The sequence below is a fragment of the Vigna radiata genome, unplaced genomic scaffold (assembly GCF_000741045.1).
Source record: "Vigna radiata var. radiata cultivar VC1973A unplaced genomic scaffold, Vradiata_ver6 scaffold_131, whole genome shotgun sequence".
Lineage (NCBI taxonomy): Eukaryota > Viridiplantae > Streptophyta > Magnoliopsida > Fabales > Fabaceae > Vigna > Vigna radiata.
The window spans coordinates 611,626-635,092 of record NW_014543258.1 but is presented as its reverse complement, the minus strand read 5'-3'; the positions used below and the strand labels follow the sequence as shown (position 1 = coordinate 635,092).

General features: G+C 36.0%; 2 protein-coding genes across 2 annotated transcripts; one reads left to right on the top strand and one right to left on the bottom strand.

Moving 5' to 3' along the window:
* Window positions 1–1,422: 1,422 nt before the first annotated feature.
* On the bottom strand, window positions 1,423–3,195 carry LOC106753494 (REF/SRPP-like protein At1g67360). Its single transcript, XM_014635312.2, has 3 exons — window positions 2,987–3,195; window positions 2,672–2,905; window positions 1,423–2,103 (listed from the first exon to the last, which is right to left on the bottom strand). Exons 1-3 carry the CDS (start codon window positions 3,005–3,007, stop codon window positions 1,663–1,665), a joined length of 696 nt encoding a protein of 231 aa, XP_014490798.1. The 5' UTR covers window positions 3,008–3,195; the 3' UTR covers window positions 1,423–1,662.
* Window positions 3,196–15,875: 12,680 nt separating this feature from the next.
* On the top strand, window positions 15,876–20,343 carry LOC106753488. Its single transcript, XM_014635305.1, has 3 exons — window positions 15,876–16,155; window positions 19,473–19,909; window positions 20,098–20,343. The coding sequence occupies exons 1-3, from the start codon at window positions 15,876–15,878 to the stop codon at window positions 20,341–20,343; spliced, it is 963 nt and encodes a 320-aa protein (XP_014490791.1).
* Window positions 20,344–23,467: the final 3,124 nt, after the last annotated feature.

The following is a 23,467-nucleotide window of genomic DNA, read 5'->3' as shown; positions in this document are numbered from 1 at the left end:
GCATATGAAAATAAATAAGAATTTCAATATATGAGAGTTTCAAAAGATTGCATTGTTCCCCAACAACAAAGGGTTTAGTTCACCATTGACATGGTGAAACTAGATGAAAATAATGAAAGAATGGAAAAGAAAACCCTAGATTTGATAATAAGGAGTCTAAACATCAAAGAAATCTCCTCCAAGGTGTGTGGAATGGCTCTAGGCGTTCTCTCTGCCAAAAGAATCCCTATCTAAATCGCACTAGGGCTATATATAAGCCCAAAAAGATAACAGATAGATAACAGAAAGATTTACAGAATCTAACTAAAAAAACAGACAACCGCCCAGGCGCCTAATTTGACCGCTCAGCGGTTTGCCTCTAGTCGCTCTGGCCGCTCATCGGTCAGTTTTGCCGCTGAGCGGTTTGCCTCTAATCGCTCTGAGCGCTCAACGGACCATTCTGACGCTTAGCGGCTTGTTTGACCCTTCTTTTCATCATTTTTCTTCTTCTTTCATGGGTCTAAGTCCACTTTACTTCACTTCCATCTTTAATTCATCCAAAAACCCTGCAAAACAATGCAAAACAAGCATAATATCTCTAAAACCAACTTTTGACTCTCAAGAGACTCAACTTAAGTGTTTTACTTGATTTAGAGCTCATTCTAAACCTCAAAGGGTGTGTTTTACTAACAAATTTAAGTATGAAAATAACGGTTTTTAGACCGTTATCAGTTACAACATGAAAGTATGATAATTTTTCAAAAGGGAAAGATGAACAAGTCATCATTAATTTCCTAGAAGAGAATGTTGACTGACACACACGCACATGCACATGCACACTCACACATAGTTAAATATGTTTTTATTCTATGAACTTTGATGTAAAATTGAAATTCGTTCTTTATCCGAAACTTTGATATATTTTGGTTTTCCAAACTTTAAAAACAAACAAATATGATAGTTTTAACCGAATTAAATTAAATTTTTTTAACATGTCAAACTTGTTTTATGATAGTATTTGAATTGTTTATTCTATTTGTTACTTTCTTGCTCCAGAATCATCTAAAAGAGGCGTTTAACATGTTAAAAAAAAAAAGTTAACATAATTAATTTAAAAAAGTTCTATTAAATCTTTTTAAAAATTTTGAAACTAAAATATATCAAAGTTTTATGACGGGACAAACTTCAATTTCCAGTTAAAATTGAGACTAAAAATATATTTATAAACAATAATAAAATATTTATTAAATCATGAAAAATTATTAAATTTTATTTTCCAAAATAATGTTAAACCAGAATGGGAAAAGTAGTTTAAATTATTAATTTTTCGTTAATTCAATAAATGCTATTGAAATAAATACTGGGTCGAGACTGAGAACTCCGAGAGTTCTAATAGGGAGTTAACAAACGCTCAATTCGCCCAAAACTACACAGATAATTATGAGTAAGAAAAGGCTTGAACCAAACAACTTCAAATTAGTGAACATTTAACGCAACCATTCACATAATGACATAATGTTTTCTACTTGGGATTGGTTAACATACACTCTCGACACAATCTCAACCATTTCTTACACTTCCATTCACACCAACATTGCCCTCAAACTCGAACAGACACTAGTCAGAACCAGATTTTATAAAGAAAATAGCTAGCGACTAGAGTAGTGGTAGTTCTATTATTACTCAAGAAGAACCCTCTCCTTCATAACCTGCTTCATCTTCATTCACATTGCCTCCCCCCTGCTTAAACGCCTTGGCTATGTCATCAGTTGGAATCAGAGGCAAATACCCTAACACACCACCACCCTTTTTACTCATTCCCTTCACCACATTGTTGTACTTTTCTGACCAGTGTGCAGCAGTGGGAACCGCCATTTCTGCCACTGCATGGAATGGTGGATAGTGGTTGAGACCACCCCACAATTTCACCGAACCAAACACCACAATTTTCTTTGACTCTGTGGCAATATATTGTGCTGCTGCTCGTGCCCCACCAGATTGAGCCTCACTCACTACTTTTTCAGCCTTGTTTGTCATTTCCTGGACCAAACAATTCGCTTGGCTTGCAACTTGCTTAACCAGAGAAGGTGCATGCTCATCGAATTTGTGGGTTGCTTCATCCACCTGCAACATTCATGAAGCAATTTGTTCAACCAAAAATTGATTGCTTAGCTAATATAGTATTTCCCAATTCATTAAAATATCAGCATTGGAATTACAACTACGTTCACATACAAAATTCAAATAAATTCAAATCATTTTTATGTACCCATGGATCATAGCAATCAAACAAGAGAATTTAAGAAATAGAACTATACATGAAAATCAAATTGCATGATAGGATCAGAGTATTTCTGGGGTAAGAATGAAAAACAAAAAAAATTTGGTGTATGCATGTACTGATAATAGGTTCCCTGTAACATAGGCACAAAAGGGTGTCATTTGTGCTGGTGTTCCTATAGTATTCATAATAGTGTTTTTGCCACGATTTAAGGCAATTTTCACCAATTGAAATAGATCTTGATCCGAAAACAAAAGACAAATATAGTCAGAAAAAAAAAAAAATTCACCCTTACGGAAAGACGACAAATTATTTACAAAAGCTTTCCATGATTTGGTTGAAGTGTACATCAACAGCATAACAAATCACACAAACAAAACCAAAAATAAAAGAAAAAAAGGAGAGAGAAACCTTATTGTCCACAAAAAGGAGAAGACGGTTTGGGACACCCTTAAATTTGTGGTAGACAGGACCCAGAACAGTAGTTACTGTATCTTCGACGGTTCCAACTGCAGATCTCAAGGGTCCAGAATTTTGCTTCGCGAAGTGGTAGAGATTCGAAACACAGACAAAGCCTTTAATGGCTGCAACCTTAACAAACCCAAGATGTTTCAGTCCTTCGTGACCCTTATTCTCCATATCCCTCTGCACAAACAACATATGTGTGTGATCTCTGCAAAAAAGATTCAGAAATTGGGAAAGAAAAGAAGGGAGAATATTGCAAACCTCTATGGTGGTGGTGGCCATTGTTTTCTTCGCCTTGGAACTTGGAAGTTAGTTGTTGCTGAAATATGACAGCACTGTCACTGGAGCCTTGATTTATAGATTCAATTGGGAATCACATGGAATTGTAATAACCTAATTAAATCAAATAATTAAATTATTCTGTGGTAGTTGATTCCGTATTAACCTCGAAGTATTAAAATAGAACATAGATACTGCCTCGAAATATCAAAAGGTAAAAGATACTACCTCGAAATAAAAGGAGAACGTAGATACTACTAAATCATATATATTATACACTATATATATCTGACGTCTGGACAATGATATAATATATCCAGGAGAATCAGGTCTGCTTACTTTTGTTTCTAAAATACACAGTGTAGAACAAACTCAGAAGATTAAGCTGAAGATTTTAAAAAAAATATTAATTTTCTTAGAAGGTTATGGAATGAATTTGGTATTGTAATATTTTATTTTAAAGTTGTGTTTAATATTATTTCTAATAGATGTAATTTGGAAGGAAATCAATCCGTTTGCATCTAAACCCAATCAGGTTAAAATTGTATCACTTGATATTATTATTATTATTATTATTATTATTATTATTGTCATTGTTATTAGTATTATTATTATTATTATATATGAAAAAATATGGAAATGAGTTGTTGAAAGGAATATATCTTTTACCGAACCTTTTTTACTACATGGGTTCTGATGGTATTGTCGAAATGTTAACTTCTTGAAGCTAAAATCCACATGAGCAAAAATTAGTAATATGGGAGTTAAGAGAATTGAATTATTTTTCTTAAATAAGGCCTTTGGAAATCCGTAAAAGCGACTAAGTAAAAAAAAAAAAGTTTTGTTTCTTAGTTATACTCCTCACGCTTCATTGAAGTGGTTGAATTGATTTCATTCAGAATTTGATTCCCGATATTTGTGAGCATCACATTACTTTTTTGTTCTCAAAAACTTGAGTATGATTTGTGATCATCACATTACTCTTTTGTTTTCTAAAACTTTGAGTATGAAGTACCAGACATGGCCAATAAGGAGACAGTTGAATAAATTCCTACGACTTTTTTTCTTTCAAATTGCTAGATTATTTTACTAACACCATCTAATAATTCAAAACAAAACAATAAATTTATACTGATTAATATATAATATTGTGATTGATACTATTAAATTAATACTATTTAATTATAATAATTTCAGTATTATTAAAAAAGTAGTGAAAATGTTAATAAAGGTAAAGATAACCAAAGGTTGCCTCTTGGACTAAAATTTAATTTTTAATAAATTAGTTTTTATAATCTAACATTAAAGAATTAAGAAAACCCAATACAAATAATAAAAAAATGTAAATAAAATAAATGTATAAAACGTCTACTCTTTTAGATAATCGAATGTGTCATTGTCTCTGTCTTCGAGTGTAGTAAGTTCTCGATCATGAACGTGTCCCCTAATGAATTACACATGAATAGCTGGACCTTTTCAAAGGCATTCCAAATTTTGTGTAACAATTTCCACATTCATCCTACCGTTATAATAAGTTTATGTACTTTTTATCAGTTGACTCATGGATCCGAGATTGGTTGATTGTCTAATGCCCATCATAGTCCTCTTTTCACTATATACACCTCATCCTTCAAAAACTTTAACAAAAAAATTATTTGTTAAATTTTAGTCATTAGGATCCGAGTAATGAGCTTTTCATTTATTCCAATAGTGTTCCTCTGTTTCCTCTTTACTGACAACAATCCCATAAGTTCAAGACTAGGATGTTACAAAGGGTTGAGAATAAGGTGCACATTGGGTTTTCTTTAAACATATAGACAAATTAAAAAAAAAAAACAAAATATGAGAATAGATAAGTCGGATCCACGTGACTTTAAATGAAAAAGTTGTGCAGTTTTTATATGATTTTCTTTTCTTTACAATTTGGAATTGTAATCGATTACATTACATTGAGAGACGTAACGACCATTAATTTAAATAGAAAGTTGTTTTAAGGCAAAATGACATCCAATTATATAATACATAATGTAATCGATTGTGGGACACTTGTAATCGATTATTAGAGAAAATATTTTCTATAATGGGCTATTGTAACTAATTACAAGAGTGTTTTTGTTAGAATACATATTGTAATTGATAAAAATCATAATTGACTAAATGATTTGTAATGTATCTTTAAGGTAATTAAGCTATATAAGTTTATAGTTAAGTATACTGAGTGTTTGTAGATTGTTGGTAATCGATTGAATAATTTATTTTAATTGATAAGGAACATTTAATTTGTAGATTCACTAGTGTAGGAAAGGGACACGATAATGGTTGTTTTCGACAATCAATAGTGGTTTTACAATCGAGGGATATTAAAATGGGGTAAAAAGAGAAGGTTTAAAGCCTCAATTATGAACTGAAGCAAAAAGGTCCACAGTTTGCTTTGGTTAAAAAACTGAACCAATAGAGAAAATAAAAAAATAAAATAAAATTGGGTCTATGGCAGCAGTTGTGACAAGAACTACTGTCATACACCCTTTTCTACTACGATTTCACAAACAACTACGACAATAAATTGTATTTGATTTAATATGATTATTGAATTTTAAGGGTCTATGGTAATGGTTGTGAGAATAATTCTTGGCATAGACCTTTTATTGTTTCGGTTATAGAAATAAATAAGGCAAAAAGTTTTTTTTAAAATAATTTTTTTAAATATTTTTATATTGAATCTCAAAAAGAAAGCTTTTGAACCAAACTTCCTTTTTCTGGTGATCGAGGCTAGCATAGTCCTATAACAAAGGAATACATGGAGATTGCGTTTTTTTTTTCATCTTGTTTGCATGTTATTATCCAATACGACATAGCTCCCAAAACCTACACTAACCACAACATCTCAAAATATAAACAAAAGTATTAAGCTTTATCTTTGTTGTAGAGGAAAAATATGAAACAACCTCGGCATGAACTAAATGAGCACAATCAAAGACATGGTATGGTTTACATGAGAAAACAAAAAAACACAAAGAAAAACAATGACAACGCGCTCACCACAATGATAGAGATGAACGAAGCCGCAATGGAAACAAGTAATGAACGTAGCACGACGACGATAGCAAGGTGAGAGGCAATGATGATGATCGAGAACATGATTGTGTTGTTCATTGCATATCACCGTGTTAAATATGTGATTATATATGTGTATGCATGACATATGATTTTGGAAAATAAAAACCACAAGCACTTTGGTTCAACTTTAAATGTGTGACAAAATAGTCGTTTTAAGTTGATTACATTATGGGGTGAACCGATTAAAACTCGTGTGTTTGCACAAACATTTTTGAAGTGTGCTGTGAGTTTTTTCAAAGAGAAAAGTTTTCAAAACTGCTCTAAAAGATTTCACTTAATCGAATGCATGCGATCCATATTCGAATAAGTTGGTTGATGTTTTGAAAATCTGTTACAACTAACATAACAATCATGTTTTTAAATGCGTTCACCAAGCATTAAATGATAGTCGATTGCATTTATTATGCATTCAATTAATTGCTTGATTGTTGCTAAACTGTTATAACTGATTGTTGTATTCAATTACTGATAACCGTTGAAATACCATTATTTTTATACTTAATTTTGATACTAAAAACAACCTTTTTGACTTAGAAACTAGCTTGAAATCATGTTTTTGCTTCAGTTGAGAGAATAAAAGAGTTCAAGGTTGCATTATCGGTTTTATGCTTGGTTTTCCTTGTTTTGGCAGGAATTAAGAAGGATTGGATGAAAGAAGTTGAAATAGCAAGGAGTTGGACTCAGGAAAGGAAGGAAAATTGCACAACAGAAGAATCGAAACCAACGTTGAGCGTCACTTTACCGCTGAGCGCCAAGTCTGCTGTTGAGTTCACTAATTGATGCTTGAGCACTATCGCTGAGCGGTGAACTTGACTCTTCTTTTCTTCTTTTTTTCCTCTTTTCTTGAGTCTAAGTCCTTCCTTCTTCACTTCCGTCCTCAAATCTCATCAAGTCCTACAAAACAATGCAAAAACAGGCATAATATCTCTAAAAACAACTTTTGACTCTCTTTTGACTAAACTAAGTGTTTTGCTTGATTCTATGCTCATTCTAAGCCATAAAGGGTGTCTTTTGATATCAATTTAAGTGTAAAAATATCGGTTTTTAGACCGTTATCACAACCCCAAACTTAGAACTTTGCTTGTCCTCAAGCAAATAAGACACAACTTGGCTTTCCACTTTTTCATCAAAATAGTTCAACACTTCTAAAAATTCATTTTTCTCACAACGAAAATTACTCAATTCAGATTTTCAGTGGAATCTTATCAAGATGCATACATTCTTCTATTCAATTTAGTTCACACAATCACATACTTTTCCAACAGATGTTCTACTTGTGAATTATTAATCAACTAAGCAAGATGTAACCATACAATTTATTAATCCTCTCCAAGCAAGTGTTTCACTCGATCACTCAAGTGTTTAAGAGGTCACTGCATCTCTCTACTATTCACATATCACATGAAACAAAATTGCCCTTCATCTACTAAAATCAACATTCTCACATACAAATGTCATCACAAGGACTTTTCCAAGGCTTATAATGAGCTGGGTTAACAAGAAAAATTGGTTTTTCTGGAACACAAAATCCTTGAGTTAAGAGAGTTATTTTGTCATTCAAAATTCAAGCACAAACGCTCTTTTTAACCAATCTCATTCATTCCCAACTTCTTTCCTTTTTTCCTTTACTTTTACATTGAGCTCATCTTTCATGCTTTTTCTTTTCTTCTCTTTTCTTTTCTCATGCTTTTCTTTCATTCAACACTTTAGCTCAATGCCTTTCTTTTGCCTTTCAATTTCCCCTAACAACCCCAAACTTGAACCTTGGCAATATCATACAATTATTCTCAACCCAACTCAAGGTAAAAATTTTGAAAGCAAGGGTTTTCATCCTGTTTCAAGGCTAGGTTCAAAAAGGATAGAACATATGGTTCTCTTTTCTTTGGGTGAATATTTGGCTAAGAATGGCTTCCAAAAATGGCCTTGATCATATGACATAAACATGCAATTCAATCAATCATAAAGATTTAGGCAATATCATTCATGCTTCCATATGAATAGCACATATATCAATAAATACTCTGGAGCTCAATACCTCACACAACTATGCTTTTCTCAAACATCGTTCGTACACCCTATTTAGCATCATAACCACAATCATAAATCATCACACATCTATTCACACAGCTAGTGAACAATTCACATGTATATCAGCGTGCAACACAGACTCAATCATCATCCACATCCAATCATCATTAAGAAAACTCATCATGCAATAACAATCAAGTCAAACCATAATCAGAAAAGGTGTTCAAGCCAAGCACAGACACCTACACTACTCAACAGAATTCAACCTATTCTAAAAATTCAAAGTACAAAAGAGAAAGATAAAACCCCTGTTCTAAGCATTGACATCCATCAGTAGATGCCCTCTCAGCTCATATCATCATCTGAGTCCTCCTGATCTCCATCCTTAGCATCCTCAAAATAACCCTCCTCCTCATCCTCTTCCATGTCTGGAGCTTCAGCTGCCCCAGCTCTACTCCCCTGTGCCTGCTCCTAAGGCCAAGCCATAGTGCTATGGAACTCATCCATAGTCCACCTGTGCACTGGTGGTTGATCATACAATCCTACTATCATCTCGGCAGTAGTTACATGCCCTCTACGGAGAGACTCCAGCCTAGTCTCCATCATGGACATATACATGTCCCTCATCTAAAACGGCTCTGCATGTTGTGCAGGTTCATCCTCCTGTTGGGCTTCTCCTCTCATAGGACGTCTCCTAGGCGCTATTCCAGCTGCCTCATCTCCTCCACAGAATTGTCGATAATAGGAGGCATCTATGGCCTTCCTGGGCCTCTCAAACGGTGGAACAAAAGTATCCACCCCTGCCTGCTGGCACAAATAGGTGATCAGGGACATATGTCCCAAGGGTGTCCTACTACTAATAGTAGTAGCACAACTCTGAATCTCCTTGGCGATGACCTCACCAACATTCACGTCCATCTGCCTCAACATACAATATATGAACTTAATCATGTGCATGGTGATATTAGAAACGTGGTAGCACGATTAAACATTGGCATGAGTAAATGTCATCCAATACTTCGCCAAGGGTGTCAGATCTGCCCTCTTTATGGTGATGGACACTCCATTTGGGTTCCTCTGAAAGTGTCCTCCAGGGACACACATAACCCTCTCAATCTCTTTGTACTCTCTGAACTCCCCTAAGTTCAGCGCAAACTAGCACTACTCACCTGGCCACTCAGTGCCTAAGAAGTTGTTGATAGTATCAGGGTCATATCGGATGGTCTACCCCCTAACATAGCTAGTGTGTCTCCCCATCGGCATTCCTCCTCTGGGTAAGGCATTTGTATAGAACTCCTTCACAAGTTTAATACTAGCTGGCATAGGATATGTAGCTAGCTTTTCCCAATTTCTTCTCTCAATCTCCAACACAAACTCAGGAGCCAAGTCTGGAATAAAAATAACATTCCTCTCCATCAACAGTCTTCTCTCTTAAACAGTTACATAATGCTCCTAATGTTTCCTGGATATGGGAATAGAATCTTCTCGGCCTCTCTGGCTCTTTCCTCTTGTTCCCAACAGTCTTCACCCTCCTTGAAGATGACAACATCCCTACATCAAATGAAGTTCATAAAACCACAGAAATTCATTCATCATTAGAGGTTAGTAAATAATCAATTAAACTCCTAATTAAGCATTATCTAACGCTGAGGGAAGAACAAGACCCCTCAAAGTCCCTACATCAGAAAATAAAGCAACAACACAAAACTTGACGCCCACCGCTCAGCTTCTAAAGTGACCACTCAGAGGCAGAGTCGAGGGTTTTACAAAAACCCTTTCCTAAATGCTTTAATCTCCACTCAATCACAGATTATACCATTCCAGACCGAATTTATGCAATTCAATCGGTGCAAAAGGTTTCTATTTCATCAAATCATGCTTAGAAATCAAAAACTCTAATTTTCATGTTCCTACACATGTTCTTCATCAAATTTCAATTTTAGAAACCCTAAGAATGAAATTGCATAACTTACTTTAGTGGAGATCTTCTATATGCTTACAAGACTCTTTTTAATTGATGATAAATGCCTCCCAATGCAAAGCTCTCACCAAAAGCCCTAAACTTTTGACAATGGAATGATTGAAAGATGAGATTTTTGTGAGTGGGTGATGGGAAAAGTTCAGAAAATCCTTTGGAAAGCTCTTGAAAGTGAAAGATAGGTGCTAGGGTTCGTAGAGACCGCTTGGGCGAACTCTAAAGAGGAATTTTCAAAGTGCAAAACCCCCCAAAACACTGAGCTTTTAAAAACTCGTGTTAGGGTCTGCGCCACCACTGTTTAGCAGTCAAATGGACCGCTCAGGGGTGAGCGTTAAAAATTTTCTCTCTTCTATGCTTGCCTTCACGTGTTCAAACCTGTAGCACTTGATTTCAACTTTCAATTTTTTAATTATATGCCTTTCCCCTCTCACATGCAACATTCAAACCTATAATGCACTAGAACAGAGTTCAAAACAAGAAAATAATCAACTGGGTTGCCTCATAGGTAGCACTTGTTTAACGTCAGGAGCTTGACCCAAGCCTTCTAGCACTCATCAGTAAGTGCCTCCCAACACCTTTCAGTAGGTGTACTTACCTGTATCCCTCAGTAGATACATAAAAATTAGCATCCCTTAGTTGATGCTACCCAAAATTTTTTTAAAAATCTAGAAATTACATGTCCAAAATAAAATAAACTGAAACTAATGTTTTACAACAAATAATATGTCCTCCAACAAATCACGTATCTTCCTTCATGTTGGTGTCTTTGGTGCACCAACTCCTCAGCTTCCTTTTGTCCACCTTCTTGGTACGTCTGGAGTATGGTGCTTCAATCTCCATCAGTCCTTTCTCTTTAAGCTCTTTCACTACCCACTCCTTCTTCTTGTACTTCACCTTTATACTAGGTCAGAGTGGTGTGTCTTGTGAGTGGATTTTTCCTCTTTTATCTACCTCTTCATCTTAGGTACCTACAAAAGATTACAATTATCAGTGTCAGTACCTTTAGATTCTTCTGATGTAGCTCCTCTCCTTGAAGCTTTATGTTTAACTCTTTTCTGTAGTCTTGTGAGCTTTTGCCTAGATCCATTATAGATTAGGACACTTTCTTGGTCTTTCAACATTATTTTCCCGTCAAAGATACTCATCACTAATTTAGAAGTTTTCATGAAAGGCCTCCCCAGGATTACTAGAATCCTTTCACTCGTGTTCATATCCATGACAAAAAAATCAACCAAGAATTCAATATGTTCAATCCGAACAACTACATCTTCCACCATAGCAATCGGCCTTCAAGATGTCCCATCTGCTACCATCACCATCAGATTTAATGGTTTCAATGTTAATCCTTCAATTTTATTCAGATAGGATAAAGGCATCATGTTAATACTAGACCCAAAGTCTAGCATGGCTTCCCCCACATCTACATCTTCAATTACGCATGGAAGAGTAAGACTTCCTAGGTCCTTCATCTTTGGTGGATGACGTCTTTTTCTAGGATTTACATGCAATTCATGTTCTTCTTCTTCATCTAAATTAATCGCCTCTCGAAGATAGTATTTTATGTGCTTGGAGTAAACATGAACCTGAGGAAGAGTTTCAATTAAAGAAACAACAGTCACCTGGTTAAAAATTTCCCTGAATGGCCCACAATGACTTCTTTTCTCATTCTCTCCATTTTTTTCAATCATATTCTCTTCTTCTTCACTGCTCTCAATCTCCATGTTTTCACTCATATCCTCATCTTCTTCCTCACTACTCTCCACCTCAATAACTTCCTCCTCTGCTTTTCTCTTAGTCATAACAGCTTTGCCTTCCTCCTTAGGGTTAACATCAGTATTAGCCCTAAATTGGTTCTTTTCTATGGTCTCCACCCTTTTTGCTAGTTGACCCATCTGCATCTCCAGGGTTCTGAAGTTAGCCTGGTGGCTTGCATAGTGAGAATTATAGACCTTTATAAATTTATCAAATATGTTAGTAAGGTCTCAGACATTCTCTGTCAAGTTAGCCACTTGCTGCCATAAGGGTGAAGGTTGTTGTCTGTTGTTGAAGAGGCCTCGTGTTTGCCCAGATGGGTTATTTTGACTAGGTCCAATACTAGGGTGGTTCTACCAACCTTGGTTAAAGTTACCTTGACTGAAATTTTCATTCCTATTTTGGAACTGATTACCTATATAATTAGCCTCCTATTGCATCTCTTCCGGCATAGCACATTGACCATTAGTGTGGTCACCTCCACAGAAATCACAAAGTTGTTGTGCTTGGGAGACATTTCGGATCTCCTTTAGAAGTTGTGCCAAAACCTTTGTCAAATTATCAAGTTTTTAAGTAAGGAGGTGATTCTAAGCTAACATAGCATCATCAACAGGCAAATGCAAAACTCCCCTCTTCTGCACTGGTGCGCCCCTCTCGCTATAAGTCTCCTGTTCATTTGCAGCCATACTCTCAATCAGGTTATAGGCCTCATCCTCAGTCTTTTTCTTTATGTCACCTCCAGTAGAGACGTCTAGCATCATCTTTGACTATGTGTTTAAGCCTCCAAGATATGCGAGAACTATAGTTGTCTTGTCAAAACCATGAACAGGCGTCTTCCTCAATAGGCCTTTAAACCTATCCCATGATTGTGCGATTTCCTCCATGCCCTGTTTAAACAAAGAGATCTCCAACCTTCCTTGCGTGACTTTCGATTGTGGAAAATACTTGTTCAAGAATTTGGATGCCACAGTCTCCCACGTAGTGAAAGTTCCTTTTGGAAAGGAGTTTAACCATGTCTTAGCATTGCCTCCCAGTGAGAAAGGAAACAAGCTAAGTTTTACTCGATCATCAGATACTTCAGTCATCTTTGCAGTGTTGCAAATTTCACTAAATGTCATCAAATGATTATAAGGATTCTCATTCGACAAACCATGAAATTGGTTGCTTTATACCAGATGAATTAATGCAGGGTTCATCACCATATTGGTTGTGTTATCCCTTGGCATGGCTATACTATTGAAGTGAAACGGGCCCACAACATTTGATGCATCAGCAAGTGTGCGTCTAGGAGGAGGTTGGTCAGCTGCCATCTCTTTTAGATCTTGTGTAAGAGCCTCTGGTGAGGGTTGTAACAATCTCTCAGGAGAAGGAAACAATTCTCTAGATGGACGTCTAACTCTCTTTCCCCTCCTGTCTGTCAGTCCTTCAAGAAGTCGTTGCTGGTTTTTCTTACTTCTAGTATGAATGACTTCCTACATAAACAAGAAACAAAAACCCTAGAAGCACTTTTATATAAAAAAAATAAAGCAAAAAAAAAATATATACAAACAAGTCCAATTTAACCAATTTACACTACTTGAAAAGTTAAACCACGAGTTCCCAACAACGACGCCAAAAACTTGTTAAGCCCATGGCAAGTGTACCACATCGTTATCAAGTAATATAATCGGTAAGACCGAATATCGTTATCCTAAAGGACTCTTAGGCCTTATCTTTCATGTAGATTGATTGCAAAAGACTTGAGAAAGAATTAATTTTGTGGTTGTATGCAGAACGAAAATAAACATGCAAATGCAAGTGAATCAATTGGCAAAGAAAAGATATGATTTAATGGAGTTGTTGGGGTTTACAATTTCATCCTTATCCACTCTCTTATGTCTACTTTTCTTAATAAATTCGCTTTATTATCAAATTGTCATGCAAACTTTCTTAGCCTACTCTATACCCGATCTCTCAGCGAAAAGAGCCTACCACTAATTACTAGTTTACCATCTCTAGTCTCCCTAAGTAATTAGCAGTACAATATATCACAGAAGCAAATAAAATTGATCGTCTTACCCCTATCTCTAGGCAATATTGCTTAATCAAGGGAATTCCTATCAGTTCATGACTTCCCCGTACATCTCCGTATCGACAAAGGCAAATCTCTTCTTATCGAATGAGTTAAACGATAAAAGCATTAATCATAGATAAGAAACCCAACAATTGATAATACAAGCATATGAATAAAATAAGAATTTCGATATAAGAGAGTTTCAAAAGGATTACATTGTGCTCCAACAACAAAGGGTTTAGTTCACCATAGGTATGGTGAAACTAGATGGAATTAATGGAAAAGATGAAACTAGTAAACCCTAGATTTGATAAATTGGAGCCTAGGCATCCAAGAAGCCGCCTCCAAGGAGTTTAGAAGTGCTCTGGACATCTCTGCTTCCCAAAAGATTACTCTGAAGGTCACACTAGGGCTATTTATAACGCATAAAAGTAACAAAATTTAAGCCGAAGCCCAGCATTCCAACGCTCAACGCTTAATTTGACCGCTCAGCGGTTTGCCTCCAAGTCGTCGACCGCTCAGCGATCCATTCCGCCGCTCAACGGTTTGCCTCCAAATCGCTGGACGCTCAACAACGTCGTTCAAGCGAGAAACAGTGGACTTACCTTCGAAACTGGCGCTCAACGCTGAAAATAGCGCTGAGCGGTGAACTTGACTCTTCTTTTCTTCTTTTTTTCCTCTTTTCTGGAGTCTAAGTCCTCCCTTCTTCACTTTCATCCTCAAATCTCATGAAATCCTACAAAACAATGCAAAAACAAGCATAATATCTCTAAAAACAACTTTTGACTCTATTTAGACTAAACTAAGTGTTTTGCTTGATTCTATGCTCAATCTAAGCCATAAAGTGTGTGTTTTGATATCAATTTTAAGTGTAAAAATAACGGTTTTTAGACCGTTATCAATCTTTCATTCTTTTCATTATTTTCATCTATTTTCACCATGTCTATGGTGAACTAAACCTCCATTGTTGTTGGGAAAACGATTTAATCCTTTGAAACTCTCATGTATTGAATTGATACTTTATATATATGCTTTACTTCATTAATTGTTAGGGTTTTTCCTCTACACTCTATGCATGCTTTGTTTAATTCATTCAATTGCATGATTTCTGATTTTCTCATATGGACACATACGGGGAAATTTAGAACTGGGGAAATTCTCCCAAAAGCAATATTACCTAGACATAGGGATAGGAGGGTTGGTTGCCTTTAAGCTTCTGTGCGAATGTAATGCAGAATTAGTTTCTAGGGATACAAGACATTGTAAACTAGTAATTAAGAGTAGACTTTCTTCACCGAGACATCGGGTTTAAAGTAAATTAGAAAGTGACATTAACATTAATGAAGGATTTGAATTCGTAAATACATGAGAGTTGATAAGATATGTCAGAAACCCCAACAACATAATCATTCCATATATTATACATCATTCACATGCGCATCCTTTTCGTCAATTGATCAACACTTGCATTCATATTTATTTTTTTCATTATAAACACAATGATTTTCGTTCTCAAGTCTTAAATAATCAACAAATCACATGACTGTCTAGGCCAATGAGTCTCTAGGAAAAACGATACCTGGTCTTACCATTTATATTACTTGATATGATTCGGTACACTTGCCGGAGTCTTAAAAAATTTTGGCGCCGTTACCGGGGACTCGTGGTTTAACTATTCTATTTGTGTGATTATTCATTAACTTTGACTTGATTTTTTTTTTATTTTTGTTTTTGGTCCTTCTAACAATTGCTTTTTAGGGTTTTGTTTTCTTGTGTACGCAGGATAAAATTCGAACTAGGAGCAAGAAAAATTCAGAACCTCTTCTTGAAGGATTGAGTTGAACTAGAAGGAGAAGGAGAAAAAGAACATCTAGAGAATTGTTTCCTTCTCCAGAAAGAATTTTACAACCCTCACCATAAGAATCCGACCAGAGCATTGAGAGATGGCTGGAGAAAACAATGGTAGACGCACTATGGTGGATCACACCACTGTTGTTGGCCCTCATCACTATAATAGCATTGCAAGGCCGAGGGTCAATGCTGCAAACATGGAGGTGAAACCAGCGTTGATACAATTGATGAAGAGCAACCAATTCAATGGACTATCTTATGAAAGTCCATATGAACATCTGACCACATTCAACGAGATTTACAACACTGTGAAGATCAATGGTGTGCTGGATGAAGCTATAAAGCTTATTTTGTTTCCTTTCTCATTGGGAGGTAATGCTAAGCTATGGTTGAACTCTCTCCGTAAGGATAACTTTATTGACTAGGAAGCTGTGGTGTCAAATTTTTTGAACAAGTACTTCCCACAGTCTAAAATCAACAAAGGTAAGCAAGAAATTTCTTCTTTCAGGCAAGGCATGGAAGAAACTTTAGGTCAAGCATGGGACAAATACAAAAGCCTACTATGGAAGACACCTATGCATGGCTTTGATGAAGCATCAGTAGTCCTTTTGTTCCTTGGAGGCCTTGGCTCTCAGACGAAACTTATGCTAGATGCCTCAACTAGAGGTAACATCAAGTGCAACACTTTAGAGGAAGCCTTTCAATTGATTGAAAATATGGCTACTTATGATAACGAGATGCATAGTGAAAGAGGAGCTCACTTCAACAGAAGGGAGTTCTACAATTACAACCTCAAGATGCCTTGCTTGCACAAAATAAGATCATAACTCAACAGTTGGAGAATTTGACAAAGACCCTCGCTTAGCTGCCAAAGGAGTTGAAGAATGTTTGACAGGTTCAACAACAACTTTGTGAATTATGTGGTGATGATCATATCAATGGTCAATGTGCTTATCCAGAGGTAAAATTTTGATGGGTTTCACACCCCATGCAAATTTAATGTGCATAAAAGAATGCAGTATAGACTAGGAAGTGACTCCTAGGTCGTCTCTCAAGGACCAAATGTGGTTCGAGAATTAGGTCAGACACGAAGTAGGGGGTGATGAAAGGTTTGTGAATGCAGATGAATTAAACTAAAACACAGATGCAGACAGAAATGCAAAAATGGGATCGAATGCAGAATGAAAACGGTCGGTCATTAACTCAATCACTATGCTTCCAATCACATATTAACATAATAAAGGAGCTACTCTAACCTCTAATCCAACACAGTTAACCAACTAAGCGAAGGCTAATTATGTTTTCATAAAAGTGAACTAAGCGAACACAATGTTAACATGTAATCCAATTTGCACCATGTAGTTTCATCAACTAAGCGAAGACTAAACACCAACTGGGCAACTAAGCGTATACCCAATTGCAGATGCAAATACAGATTTCACATTAACCAAGTCAGAGTGGCAGTCACACATACAGTCCATAAATCTCCAAGAAGCAATGCAATATCGCTAATGACCAACTTAGTTAATTTAAGTTATCATGACAATTAAAGTAACACGACCACAAATACTAGACAACATTAAAGTAAAAGAAAATACTAAACCTAACACTGCAACAAACAAATATCTAATCATAATTAAAGCTATTAAGATGCAACACTAAATTAAGAAAATGAAAAACAACTCAAAATGCAATTTAAAATATTTTAAAGCAAAGAAAAATAAGAAGACATAAATTTATCTAATACCTTATGTGACCACTTGTGCATTTACCAAAAGAAGTTGAATTTTCAAATGGCCTAAACACTTTCTTGGCCGTGACATCCTTGCACACCAACTTCCAGCACATCATTTCTCAAAGAAATTAAACTTAATCTCCCAATGAAAAATGTTGCACCACTTGTCAAATAACTATGCTAGCTTTTGCTAATTAAAAGAAAACGAAATGTTCTAAAAACATTTGCTGGACTTGGTCACATAAATCAACGTGAATTCTCCTATCAAGCCAAAAAAAACTGAATTCTCAAAAATACCATAAAAGCACCGTGTACTACTTCTGAAGAAAATGAATGAAATGGTCTTAAAATGAATCAAACCCTACACCGTACGCACCACCTAATACTATCTAATCACTTCTTCATTAATAAAAGAAAAGCTAGCTACTCTAAAACTATCAATCGTCCCATCATCACTTAGCAACATCTACTTCTACCTAATCAACTTTTGATTTTATAAAATAAAGAAAAGAAAAGAAAACTAAAATTTACTTGAGCTGCAACGTGGATGTGACCGAGAATCAACAAAAGTGAATGAAATCAACACCTTTCCTAATTTAAAGCAAAGACAACTAAAGGAATTGAAATGTGCTTCTCCAAATCTAGACGTGACAGCTAAGCAAAATGAAAAACAATTTAATGAAACAATCTCCTCACATCATCAACAACGTAGCAGCTAGAGCAAATTGAGGTAGCTTTCCAAATGAAAAGGCACGAGTTAAATCAACAACAGAGAATTAATTGGAGCTCTCCTTCATTTAACAAGAAAATGAAACCAGCGTTCACTCATCCTCCCAGAATACCGAGAGATAGCTCCCTCTGGAAAACGTTGTAGCCGAGAATAATCTCCTAGTGTGACGGCTGCTAACTTTTCTAAGAGGCCATGTGTCCTTCAATTGGGGTGGGGTCCACCCTAAAAAAAATAAAACCTAGGGTGCCAAGTGTCCTACAATATTGGGCCCTCATATTTTTGCTAACAATGGCCCATTGTGCAAAAGTTTGTCCAAAAAGTTTAAACAATTAAATTACAATATAACTAAAATTTAAAATGTCTAATTTAAGAGTCTTGAATTTATTTTGTCTCTTTCCCAATGCTCCAAATTATATCTCCAAAATTTTCCCTGCAATTAATTAGCTCAGAATATTCAAATTAATTAAAATTAGAATTTTCGGTCAAATTAAGCACTATTAGGAAAAACGGGAAAATACTGGATAATTAAGCACAATTCTTTGATTTATTTTAGCACAATAAACTAAGTGAAATCAACAAAATATCGACTCATCAAGGCCCAAGAAGAAGTCAATTACATGGGCAATCAATTCCAATACCGCTAAGGTAATTTCAACCAAGGGTGGAAAGCTCACCCAAACATGGGTCAAGGTTAGAATGGACAAGTTGGGCAAGCAGGACAATTCAATAGACCACAACAGCAGCCATCACTATGGAAACATGTATCTGCTTTGAATGATAAAAGTACAAAGTTGGAAGAGATGTTCGAACAATTTATGCAGGTGACTACCTCCACTAATAAGAGCACTGAAGCTGCCATAAGAAATCTGGAGATGCAGGTTGGGCAGCTGGGAAAGAGGATGGAGGACAAAGAAGAAAAACAATTTGGGGTTAACACTGAGGTTAATCCCAAGGAAGAATGTAAAGCCATAATGAGTATAGTTAATGAGGGAGCGGAAAAAAAAAAAAGAGTTGAGTTAGAGAAGAGAGAGGAAAAAGAAGAGAAAATATGTGAGGGTGAGACGAAAAAAGAAGAGAAGATGGGAGAGAAAAAAATAGAGAAAATAGAAAAGATTATTCCTAAGGAGAGTGAGAAGAATGATCAAGAGAAACAATTGAGCTGTTTAAGAGAAATCTTCAAGAAATTGGAGATTAAATTTCTTTTGACTGATGTATTGCAACAAGTTACTGTGTATGCAAGAGTTTTAAAAAGTTTCCTTGAAAAGAAGAGATATCTAGATGACGAAACTATTTATGAACAGGGTGGTTCTAGTGTCTTGTTGAAGAAATCACGTCCTCCAAAAGTGAAGGATCCAGGAAGTTTTACCATTCCTTGCATCATCGGGAATGTAAAAATAGGGAAAGCCCTAATTGACTTAGGGTCAAGCATTAATTTGATGCCCCTATCTGTGCTCAAGAAGATTGGTGGTCTTAAAGTAAAGCCGACAGAGATCTCTTTGCTAATGGAGGATGGATCAGCTAAGAAACCCTATGGTGTGGTGGAAGATGTTGTTATTCGAGTTGAGAAACTTGAATCCCTGATTGACTTTGTGGTGATAGAGATGGAGGAGGACAAAGAGATCCCAATTATTCTTGGAAGGCCGTTCATGAAAACGGCAAAAGTAATCATCAATGTGGATGATGGGTTGATAGTGCTTAAAGACTAAGAAGAGGTGATCTTTGATGTCTTCAATTATAAGCAGATTCAAGTAAAGAAGACTAGTCATAAAGCTAGATGTGAGGATGCACCAGTGGCTAGCCTTAAAGCTTTCAAGCCGATCAACAAGGTAAGAACTGTTTCTTATTTCAGGTTAGGGAAGAAGGTAGAGATGACAAAGGAAGGATGGTTCACTATGACTTGGAGAATGCACAATTTAAACTGGGCACCCCTATGAGATTCAAGAACAAGTTATGGGTTGTGAAAGATTTCAAAGAGAATGGAGTGATAGAGATTGAAGCTCCATATTCTAGACAAGTCAAAAAGGTGGATCAGAAGCAGTTGATGAGTTGGTGTGATGAAAGCAAGAGAAACACCAACATTGGAGACGAAACTTGAGCTTTATTGGGTCAAGATAATGACGTTAAAAGAGCGCTTGCTAATATTATTGTCAATAGGGGTCTTTTCCTTTATTGTGTGCTTAGAGGGATGAACATTAACATTGGATAGGTCATAGCAAATGAGATTCAGACTTGTGCCAGTACTGTGAAAAACAAGGCACCCTTGGGGAATCCTTCTCTGATCACACACATCTGTGAGTTAGTTGGGGTTAACACCTTCATACCGCCGATGGAACGACCAAGGAAGGCGATTGATGAGGCCTATTATAGACAGTATTGTAGGGAGAGGAGGCAACCCAACTAGTGCCACCTTAGGATGTAGAGCATTTTCAGATGAAAGACATGTATATGTCTCTAATGGAGGTTAGGTTGCAGTCTATACACAGAGGGCAGGTGGCCACTATGGAGATGATCATAGGGATGTATGATACATCCCCTGGACGGCGGTGGACTATGGACGAGTTCAACACTGGCATGGCCAGAGGATGAGGCACATGCAAGTGGAGCTGGAGTAGCGGAAGCTCCAGTTATAGAGGAGGATGATGAGGACGATGATTTTGAAGATGTTGAAGAAGGAGAGGAGGAAGATGATGAAGAGGAGGAAGACTCTGACGATAACATAGGTTGAGGGGGTAAGATAACATCTACTGATTGATGCTACCTACACTAGAGCAAGATTTTTTCTATCTTTTGTTTTTTATTTTAACTTATTTGCTTCGATTTTTAGAATAGGTTTTGATGTACTCGGTTTGAAACTATATCTGATGTGATGGCTTGATATTGATTTGCGTGTGATTGGTATTGCTTAATGATGCTTTGATATTGATGATGTTGAGATTGGTTTGTTTAAAAAGAGTTTGTGCTTGAATGATAAGTTTTTGATTGATTCTCTTAACTCAAGGATTTTATGGTCTAGAAAAACCAATTTTTCTTCTTAGCCCAACCACCTTACAAGCCATGAAAAGTCCTTGTGATCAGATGGGTGTGTGAGTATGTTTAATTGTGGTAAATGAAAGGAAATTTTGTTGTATGTGACTTTTGGATAGTAGAGGGAAGCACTGACCTTTAGAAACACCTGTGTGATTGAGTGAAACACTTTATCTAGTGAGGAATGATTCCATGAATACATGATTACATCTGTGCTTAGTTAATAAGAATAACATCTGTTGGATATTATGTGATTATGTGAATACCATGATGAGTTATTTTGAATCAAGGCATGTGTGCATTTTGACTAAATTTTGTTTGATAAGCTGATTTGAGTAATTACTTGTCTTGAAAGAAAGGTTTTGGAATGTGTTGAACCATTGTATGAATTGGTGGAAGTTTGAGTTACATCTTGTTTGCTTGAGGACAAACACAGTTCTAAGTTTGGGGTTGTGATAACGGTTGAAATATCGTTATTTTTATACTTAATTTTGATACTAAAAACACCTTTTATGACTTAGATACTAGCTTGAAATCATGTTTTTGCTTCAGTTGAGAGAATAAGAGAGTTGAAGGTGGTATTATTGGTTTTATGCTTGGCTTTCCTTGTTTTGGCAGGAATCAAGAAGGATTGGATGAAAGAAGTTGAAGTAGCAAGGAGTTGGACTCAAGAAAGGAAGGAAAATTGCACAACAGAAGAATTGCAGCCAACGCTGAGCGTCACTTTACCGCTGAGCGCCAAGTTTGTTGTTGAGTTCACTATTTGACGCTTGAGCGCCAACGCTGAGGGCCAAATCAAAGTACCGCACTCACTGTTGCACGCCACTTTGTCGCTGAGCACCAGTCTTGGTGATGAGTTCTCTATCTCACGCTTGGGCGCCACCACTGAGTGTCCTTCTAAGTGCCACACCTACCGTTGAGCGTCATTTTAGCGCTGAGCACGGTCAGCGTGGGCCTGGGCCAATTTTATGTTATTTTTATAAACTATATAAGGATTTAGTCGACCTAGAGGGTCTATCTTTTGACAGAAAGAGGCGCAAAAACACTCTCTTCACCCCTTGGAAGCGGATTTTCGATGCGGAAGCTCCAATCTACAAATTTTAGGGTTCTATCTTTCATTCTTTTCATTATTTTCATCTAGTTTCACCATGTCTATGGTGAACTAGACCTCCATTGTTGTTGGGGAAACGATGTAATCCTTTGAAACTCTCATGAATTGAATTGATTCTTTATACATATCCTTTACTTCATTAATTGTTAGGGTTTTGGGATCACTGGACATGATATTGATCATTTTTTAATTGACCTTATCATCTTGCATGCTTAAAGTGATACAAGTTTGTTCATACATTGTTGTTGGCCATGAGACCTTGAGTGTTGTTATCTTTCACCTTTATGTATATTTGTGATCCATTGAAAAGTTTTGAAATATATTTGTTGATAATTTCATTTTGATTCCCAATGCCTAAAAACCTATTTGCTAATGACAACATATAATAATTGGTAGATTCCTAAAGTTTTTTACTTGTGAGATATAATAATGACCAAAATGTTGTTTTCACATCTCATGCTCAGCTTTAGGGATTGAAATTTGTCTCATTCAGATTGTATATAGAACATCTTTGCATGATAAAATAGAATTTTGCATTGGCTTTCATTGATTGTCAACTTTGGTTTAGATGGTGATTTAGTGAATTTTACATTGTTTATTCATTCTGCATTCATATCATGGCATTATTTTAGTGATATAAACTTTGGTCACAATAGACAATGATCATTTGATCCAAAAACAAAACAGCAGTTTATGACCCATGACATATTTTGTGCCCCTAAAAAACCCAAATTTTAAAATTCTAAATCTTTAGTGAATGTCGGTCTTGTACTTTGTAATTCTAAATCTGAAAAATTATTTATTGTAACATATTTTTTTTTCTTCTCGGGTAATCGTTATATTTCTTCTTTTTTTTCTTTTATTTATTGAGTTCATGAGGTGGTTATCCTTTCATTTTTATCAGTGTTTTGGTGGGTTTTGGATTCCATGTTCTCCTTTTTTTTTTTTAAAGTCGATTCTAGTAAGTTCCTTCATTAATTCTTTTGCTAATTTGCTAACCAGTTTTTGATTNTGGTTTAGTTTCTAACATTGGTGTTGTTTGCCGGTGTTGTTGTAGTTACTATATAATATTGGAGCTACTTTG